The sequence below is a fragment of the Micropterus dolomieu genome, linkage group LG01 (genome assembly GCF_021292245.1).
Source record: "Micropterus dolomieu isolate WLL.071019.BEF.003 ecotype Adirondacks linkage group LG01, ASM2129224v1, whole genome shotgun sequence".
Taxonomy (NCBI): domain Eukaryota; kingdom Metazoa; phylum Chordata; class Actinopteri; order Centrarchiformes; family Centrarchidae; genus Micropterus; species Micropterus dolomieu.
This window is the reverse complement of record NC_060150.1, coordinates 19,796,373-19,805,946: the sequence shown is the minus strand read 5'-3', so window position 1 is coordinate 19,805,946 and position 9,574 is coordinate 19,796,373. Positions and strand designations below refer to the sequence as shown.

The 9,574-nt window shown below is 41.8% G+C and overlaps 1 protein-coding gene across 1 annotated transcript in view; it reads right to left on the bottom strand.

Annotated features, from left to right (window-relative positions):
* The window catches only part of cubn (cubilin (intrinsic factor-cobalamin receptor)), a 134,683-nt gene extending 125,953 nt beyond the window's left edge, over window positions 1-8,730 (bottom strand). Inside the window, exons 1-2 of the mRNA XM_046061003.1 lie at window positions 8,292-8,730; window positions 7,662-7,791 (exon numbers count right to left, since the gene is read on the bottom strand). Coding sequence (XP_045916959.1) covers window positions 7,662-7,791; window positions 8,292-8,467 — 306 coding nt within the window. The 5' untranslated portion in view covers window positions 8,468-8,730. The remainder of the gene's footprint in view (window positions 1-7,661; window positions 7,792-8,291) is intronic.
* Between the last annotated feature and the right edge of the window lie 844 nt (window positions 8,731-9,574).

Below are 9,574 nucleotides of genomic sequence, written 5' to 3'. Positions count from 1 at the left end.
TTATTAAAGAATATGTGACAGTGCTAAATCAAGGGCAGCTGGACTCGCTGTAGTCTCTTGAAGGCTCCCCACTAGATTTCAGACAAAGGTATGAAATGTTAATGTGAAAGGTAAATGCTGCTCTGTCATGGTTAGAGGGGCCAACAGAATGAACACACACACACACACATCATGTTAGATTTATGATTAGACATATAGTCAATCAAAATCCAAATATATCTCAGATTCACAATGCAATATATAAAATCATTATCACAATATTGCCTATACACACACACACACACACACACACACACACACACACACACACACACACACACACACCTGTCTATAGATTTGTCTCACTCTTACCCCTGCCTTGGCTAACCTAGTCCTTTCTCACGGTACTGTTTCCTTCCCAGATTATTTCCCACACTTTTTTGAACCTGGTATCTTATTTCCTCTACCTGCAGCTCTTGGTGTGCTGCAGTCTCTGTTTGCATGTCCCTCTTATTTTCTCATAGCAGCCAGCCTTGGCTGCACTACAGCAGGTCAGTCATAGTGAGCCAGTCCCAAATACTGTCAGCAATCTTTACATCTTGTCATGGTCACATATTTGTTTCATCAGCTAATATATCTCCTATGTTTGTTATAATATCTCTATTCACAGATCACCTCCAGTAGTATCAGCGGCAGCAGCAGCAGCAGCAGCAACAGCAACCCCTCAACAGCAACTGTTCCCTGTAAGTTATGTCAGCCCACCGTGTTTTAAAGCTAGATCTGGGCATTCCCTGTGTTTCTTTTTCAAAACTGTCAGATGGATATTAAAGGGGTGGTATTATGCTCATTTTCAGTTTCAAAATCTTAATTAGGGGTTGTACCATAACAGGTTTACATGGTTTAATTTTCAAAAAACACCATATTTTTCTCATACTGCACATTGCTGCAGCTCCTCTTTCCACCCTTATGTGTTGTACGCTCCGCTCTTGAGCTACAGAGTGATGCATCTTACTTGTACAAAATCTTTGTTGGGAGTTGCACATGCGCAGTTCCCAGGTAAGGACTACTAGCCAATCAGAAGCAGAGAAGGGCGGGTCGTAAGAAATAAGGTAGTGTGATCCATATCAAAGCCGCTTGTGACCGTAACCTAGCAGATGGTATAAGTTACTCTCAAGTCCACAACCACTCAACATCATTGTTCCACATCTTACGATCAGGACTAAACTATTGCTGGTGTTCTGACGATCTATGCTGCCTTGCCGACAAATGCTACCATAGATAGACTCGACTCGACCCTGCTCCATTTTCCATTGCATTTAGTACCCACAGATAGTGCGTAGCTTGTTGTCACAGTGACGCCACACACAACTGCTGCGACGTAATGTTCAATGCAACACACACACCAGCGATCCACACAGCTTTCTCTTTTTTAAGTTAAAACGTTTGAACATTCCTCAGAATGTAAAGACAGATAAGCAGTATGAAAACCTTCCAGCTGTGTTTTCCTCTGCCGTTGCTGCAGCGGTCTGTGTGACGGCGGCAGCAGAGGGCTCTGTGAGCGGGCGGCTGGCCGGCCTCACACGCTCCTCCCGCGGGTTGGCACAGGCATCCCCCACAGCCATTGGTGGACTGTAAAATATAAAACTTTCTGTTGCTGGCCTCTGTCTGGTGCACGCAATCATGATGCAGTGAATAGTGACGATTCTCTCTGACCAATCAGCAGTCTGTCGTGTTTTCACGTTACATTTTAGTATCCCTCAGCTCGCTTGGAACCTCCACGGAGGTGAGGTGATACGAAAACAAGTACCTGGAAGCAGGTACAGGTGCAACATTTCTACAATGGAAAACCAAACAAAGGCGAGTCGAGCCAAAGGGCCTCCGCTCAGACCAGCTTGGTTTGAGGGCGTGCCTGATCCCCGCTAGCTGCTTGGCAAGCTTTATGACGCGTTTTCATTGTGACGTCACAAGTAAAGGAAGTGAAGGGCTGGACTACAAACGAGCTGTTTTCAAGCAGTTCAGAGCCGTGCTTTCTGTGGGAGATGGGAACTACCTTTGGGATGGACTTTGGGCTTTTTCACTTTGCAAACCTGTTACATGCACAAAAAAGATATATAACTCAATAAAGGAGAGGGGAAAAGCCAAAAAGCATAATACCACCTCCTTAATATCAGCGTTTCCCACACATCAGCTTTACTTGGGTTGAGGTACATTAAGGGCCGCCCAAAATATTTGCCGACCCATTTAAGCATTTTGCAGAGAAACACAGAGAAATAATCATCCATTACGTTATAAGACTCAGACGGTGAATATTTCACAAGCACAGACCAGGTTGCCTAACTTAACAGTGAACACTTTGGTGCAGGTGCAACTGAGCATAGACATATATAGAGGTAGACACCCTATTGGCTGCTGAGCGCAAGAAATGCGGCCGCCATCTTGAACAGGTTGTACTCCCAGTTGCGCAGCTGAAGAAAGCAAGATGCGAGAGCACTGTGCAGAATGTTCATGCTTAAATCGGCGGACCATCGCAAACAGGGCTCAGGGGATTACTTTTCACAAGTAAGATTTAACATTACCGTACTATTGGTTGTATTTTCTGAATAGAATATTACAAGAGAGTTGAGAAGGAGCAAGGATCTTTGATATTACTGTAGTGAAATCGTAGCCAGCTAGCTAGGCTATGTTTACTGCACCGGTCGGTGTTCACCCGGCTATGAACTGAGACTCGATAAATCATATTCCATATTTAGGGCCCGGGCACGAACCGTGTGAAGTCCCTATTGAAACTGTAAAGAATTTTTGATTTTTTTTTTCTGCAAAGTAAGCTCCATTTTGGGGGCCTAAACATACCCGAAAACTCACCAAACTTTGCACACATGTCAGAAGTGGTAGCATGGGCGTGGCAAAATGACTCGCTAGCGCCACCTAGAAAATTGGAAGAAATTATCCCCTCGTCCACGTTCAACCTACATGCACGAAATTTTCTGGGGACATGTATCATATCAAGACGCACAAAAAAGCCTCAAGAACCCATACCCTAAACTCAACAGGAAGTCGGCCATTTTGACTTTTACGTCAAATTTTGGATGATTTACACACTTCGTACTTTAACGAACTCCTCCTAGGGATTTACTCCGACCGACCTCAAATTTCTGCTGTGCCTTCTAAAGGCATTGAAGATGGAAAGTTGTGCTATTTGCGAGTTTTCGTCAATGGGCGTGTCCGTGGCGTGGCGTCAAAGATCAACTCTTCGCCATGACACAGGAAGTTGTCGTAACTTCAGTGTATATGCTCACATCTGGACCAAACTGTACATGTAGGATGAGAGTCCAGCCCTGAACACATATACATGCCGACATTCACCCACAGTCATAGCGCCACCTGCTGGCAACAGGAAGTGACTTTTAACGAAGCAGCCCCCGCCACATGTTTCACCTACATGCACGAATTTTCTGCGGTACGTGTATCTTGTCCAGATGCACAAAAAAGTCTCTCGGAGCCATAGCCTAAACCCAACAGGAAGTCGGCCATTTTGAATTTTACGGCCATTTTTGGATGATTTACACACTTCGTACTTTAACGAACTCCTCCTAGGGATTTAGTCCGACCGACTTCAAATGTCTGTTGTGCCTTCTAAAGGTATTGAAGATGAAAAGTTGTGCTATTTGCGAGTTTTCGTCAATGGGCGTGTCCATGGCGTGGCATCAAAGATCAAGTCTTTGCCATGACACAGGAAGTTGTTGTAACTTCAGTGTATATACTCACATCTGCACCAAACTGTACATGTAGGATGAGAGTCCCGCCCTGAACACATGTACATGCTCACATTCACCCACAGTCATAGCGCCACCTGCTGGCAACAGGAAGTGACTTTTAACAAAGCAGCCCCCGCCGCACGTTTCACCTACGTGCATGAATTTTCTGTGGTACGTGTATCTTGTCCAGATGCACAAAAAAGCCTATTGGAGCAATGCCCTAAACCCAACAGGAAGTCGGCCATTTTGAATTTTATGTCAAATTTTGGATGATTTACACACTTCGTACTTTAACAAACTCCTCCTAGGGATTTAGTCCGACCGACTTCAAATTTGTGCTGTGCCTTCTAAAGACATTGAAGATGAAAAGTTGTGCTATTTGCGAGTTTTCGTCAATGGCCGTATCCGTGGCGTGGCGTCAAAGATCAACTCTTCGCCACGACACAGGAAGTTGTTGTAACTTCAGTGTACATGCTCACATCTGCACCAAACTTTACGTGCTTGATAACTCTCCCACCCCGCAGATATCTACACACCAATACCGATTTATATTCATAGCGGCAAGTGCTATGTAGCTCCACATAGGGGACACAGGAAGTGACATATAGCACCTTCATGCGGCGTCGGAACCGCGTAGGAAATTCATAGCCGCACCGGCAGAGCTTGAGAGTATGCAACTCGGCCGGCTCACACGCGGACGCGCTACAAGTGCGAGGGCCCGCCCAACGCTGCTTGCAGCTTTAATTTCAAATTGGTTTCTTGAACATGACAATGAGTTCACTGTACTAAAATGGCCCCCACAGTCACCAGATCTCAACCCAATAGAGCATCTTTGGGATGTGGTGTAACGGGAGCTTCTTGCCCTGGATGTGCATCCCACAAATCTCCATCAACTGCAAGATGCTATCCTATCAATATGGGCCAACATTTCTAAAGAATGCTTTCAGCACCTTGTTGAATCAATGCCACGTAGAATTAAGGCAGTTCTGAAGGCGAAAGGGGGTCAAACACAGTATTAGTATGGTGTTCCTAATAATCCTTTAGGTGAGCGTAGATGTTAACTGATTTAGCATATTCTGAAAAATATAGAGTGACTGACTTCTGAATTGACCATAGGTTGCAGTGAGGCAAACGTTACATATCAGTGGATGTGTGAAATTATTTCAGCTCTCTAGGACGTACAGATGATTTTCTTAGATTTTTTGAAGTTAGGAATGAGAAATGTCAAGAAATTTACATTTCTTGTAATAAGCCACGCCCACTTTGCGCAATCATTACCAAATCAGCTGAGTAGTGACCCAAGATCCTACAAACCGAATTTCGTACGAATCCATCCAGCAAATTACGAGGTATAAACTTTTTGCAAGTGTAGCGCCACCTAATGGAAGAATATCCCAGGACTGCTCAGCGAAGCTTGGGCCAAGAATATGAGCAGACGTGTCAAGTTTGGTTACAATAGCTTAAGCCAATTTTAATTTATGGGCATTTATGTAAAATTGTATGTAAAGACACAAAAGTAAAAATTTATGAAAAAAAAACAAATTGACGTATCAAAATTCTTTTGATAACTTTTGATCAGCAACATCCGTAGATGATCCTGCCAAAGTTTCAGGTTGACTGGCAAAACCGTCTGGGACGAGTTCGCAAAAATAGGTTTTAGAGAAAAGTGATAAAAAGTTGTATAATTTGACATTTTTAGATCAGAAGACCATTGGAGTAAAGATGCAGATGAATCCAGAGATTAAAATACTGAAAGAAGTTTGACTATAAACAAAGCTGTTTTCGAGATAACCATGAGGTCAATGAGGGCCATTTTTTTGCCTGAATATTTGGTGGAATTTGCAACCTACGTGCCAATTTTCGTGAGTTTTCGTCCAGCAGTTTTTGCTGCCCGAACACTTTTAGTGGAGAAAAAGAAGAAGAATCAGAACAAAACCAATAGGGCTCCAGCAGCTTTGCTGCTTGGATCCCTAATAAGACATTAAATCAGTATAAATAAGCTATTTTAGGAGGCTAAAAAAGTAACTAAGTAACTTTTACTTGAGTAGATTTTTATACTGGTAATTTTACTTGTACTTAAGTAAAAGTTCATCAAAGTAATCATACTTTAACTTAAGTAGAATATTTTTGTACTTTCCACCTCCGCTTGCCTGCCTACCTGCCCATTTAACTCAGATTTTCTGTGTCTTCAGGAAATCATCCTCTGCTCTGTGGATCCCCAGGCCGCTACACTCTTGTTTGGATTCTCCTGCTCACCCATCTTTCCAGTGTGCCTTCCTTTCCCCCACCAACTCCAAATGGAAACCAGACTAAGCCCCAGCTCTGTTTTCCCCATCATTTCTGTCTGACTGTTGCATTTCCTTTCATCCATCCATCGTCAACCGTTTATCCTGCGTACAGCTGGAGCCAATCCCAGCTGACATCGGGCAAAAGGATGGGGAACCTGGACAGGTCGCCAGGCCATCGCAGGGCCACACATAGACAAACAACCACTCATATTCACACCTAAGGACAATTTAGAGCCACCAATCAATCTAGACCGCATGTCTTTGGATGGTGGGGGAAAGCCAGAGCACCCAGAGAGAACCCACGCAGGGAGAACATGCATACTCCACACAGAAAGGCCTGGGACGACCGGGTTTCGAACTTACAACCTTCTTGCTGTGAGGCGACAGTTGTTAATTTCCCTCAGTTGTTGTCTTTTACCCTCAGCTCCAGTCTGCTTCTGTGTACTGTTCAAACTTCTGACAAATGTTCTTTCTTTCAGCAGCTACGAGTAATGCACTCGAGTAATGCATGAACGTGAACTTGTCTGGTGGTAGCAGTGGTGGAAGGCAACAAAGTGCAGTTTCTCAGGTTCTGTACTTTTCTGAGATACTTGTACTTCACTACTCCACTACAATTAAGAGGCAAATATTGTAATTTTTCTTGACTACTTTTATTTTAAAGCTTTAATTAGTTTGTAGATTTTGATTAGTAATACAAAATATAAAAATATAAAAACCAATGATGTATTTCCATGGAATAAGCTACCCAGCAGTATAGATAGATCCACCTTTACCAGCTGTAACATTAAACTGATGTTTACACATCTATTATTAATGATATATACTATCATTCTGAAAATGGGACATTCTGGGAGGACTTTTAATTTTAATACTTTAAGTTTATTTTGATGTTAAAATTTCTATAGTTTGTGGTATTGCTACTTTTACTAAAGGTAAAGTACTTCTTCCACCACCATCTGAGGTGCTGCTCACAGGCCATTTCTATGGCAACCTCCAGTTGACCTCAGCCACCTTAATGATGAACAACAAGCAAAAGTCAAAGTTCGGAGAAGAAGCTGTGACAGCAGCAGACAACTGTTTTAACCATGGGTCCACTGACTATGGTGCACCTGGCCACTGATCTTTGGTCCTCTTCAAACTGCTGCGTCTGCTTCCTAACTTGTTAATGATTCATAGTCTCATGTGAGGAGCAGGAGGCTTTCCGTTTATGTAAAAGCTAAGAAGCTCTAATGACACAGTTCCATGTACAGTAGTGAATATGTTCTGACTTGTTTGGGTAAGCTTGCTGTTGTGATGGTGGTGATGTGCTGGGAGTACAACCAGACCCCTTGTTTCAACAAATCTAGCCAAAACTCATAGATTAGAACAGCAGTGCCAAAATAAGTAAACAAGCCAAGATGACGAGCCAGAGCATTTTAGAACTGGAGTTAGCAGCTATAACGGTGGGACAACAAACTGATGTGAAAGTGGGATGATGGGAGAATGTTTGGAAATACCAGACTCCTACAGTATATCCTGGATGTTGAAGTGAGCCATGTAATAAAAAGGTTGTATCTGCAGTGGATTTCTGCTCCTCATACACTGCTTTACTTAAACTTGAATGTATGAAGATCTGAACTGTGTTTAATCAAACACTTACCTGACTCAAAAGTTGGGTGAGGTCTTCATTGTCCACTTTAACCCGGCCTGATGCTGACGTCTGGAAGCGGATCTCTTTATTGTCACCAGTTGTGAAGACAAGGTGACCATTATCTGACAGCATACGAGGCCTACAGGGTCCAACACCAAAATTCCATCAACAGACTTTGGGCTGATATAGTCAGAGAAATTATTAAGGTTTATAATCAGTGGTAGTCCTGAAATAAGGCCAGTTCCAATTCCAACAATCCAATAACATGTCTTTTTATAATATATTCAAAGGCAGAGTTCCAACATATTAATACTATGTATAAAGAGAAAAATAAACCAAAGCTTACATTACACAGTTTAAAATGTAGTCAAATTTTAAACTGTAATAATAATAATGATAATAATGATGGATATTAATAAAGAATTAACTGTGGCTTTTGACAGACCTCTACTCTGCATAATTTGAGAACCATATGTTGGAAAAAACATGGAAAATCTAGTGAGGGACCTGGCTCAAATATCAGTATTACTCATTTATTAGCAGATTTTATAAGCTTATATATAACAAAGCAATGGGTAACATGAGTAATACTGGTGTCATGATGTAAGATGTTCCTGTGCGCTACAAACCCCTACTCACTGGTCACTGCTGACATTCCTCTTGTTTTGTCTTGGTGCCGTGTCCCTCAGCTCTCCATGTAGTCTCACCAGAAGGAAAAATAGTATGATGAACAGCCATGGGAGTCGCAGTGTCCCAGCCATAGAAAAGAGATGTGTTGCCTGGATGCTCCAAACTATTTTACTGAGGTTTGACATGCAGCCACACTCTGATGCTCACTGGCAAGACTTTGACCCGACAGTACAACCATAAAACAGATCGCATTTTACCAAAGCTGGTTAACTTTATTATTGAGTGAGAATGTCCCTTACATTACTGCAATAGATAAGTCACCTTCTTCCTGAAGTTGGTTCCCTCTGTGCAAATAAATAGAAGCTCCAATTGTCATCATGAGAGATCTAAATAAAATGTTGCCTATAGTGTCATCATATTATAAATAATATGTATTGTAGTCACATCAGGAACCTTTTCAATACTACCTATAGGTGTAACTTTCTGAAACAGTTCCTTTGAATGAATCATCAAAGTTTTTTGTTTGTTTTTCCTTTTAAGTCTCCGATTAAAAAAGTCCCTCACCAAGAACAAAAATAATCTTGTCCAGATGATTCAGACTAAACTGAGGGAACGGTTTTACTGGTGGTGGTACTGTGGCAACCATCTGAATTGTAATCCAATTACATCTAATAGTCAAATATATTAAAACCCAGTTAATTGAACAGAATAGTCCAAAATGATAGAGCAGGAACAATATCTGTGAGGGTGGCCCTACAGCAACATAGGAATTTAAACTTTTAGAAACCCTCACTAACTCACTAAAAATTTATTCTGAAAAAATGCAATGATATGTTATTGATTTATAAGAATTACATTTTAAAATGATTGTCATGAGTATTGTATTAAACATTGTTAAACAACTGTGAAAGTACTATTCCTAGTATTATTCTTGGTCATGCATTATTTTATATCACTATAACTGTTGTGTTTTTGATGCATAATAAAATCCCCTTTGATAAGAGTTTTTGTGAGGGTTTTAAATGTTCTTATTTTGTTAACTTTTAATTCAATTCAATTCAATTTTATTTATATAGCGCCAAATCACAACAACAGTTATCTCACAGCGCTTTTCATAAAAGAGCAGGTCTAGACCGTACTCTGTGATGCTATTTACAGAAGCCCAACAGTTCCCACCAAGAGCAAGCACTAGGCGACAGAGGCAAGGAAAAACTTCCTTTTAAGAGGCAGAAACCTCGAGCAGAACCATGGCTCAGGGTGGGCGGCCATCTGCCTCGACCGGTTGGGGTGAA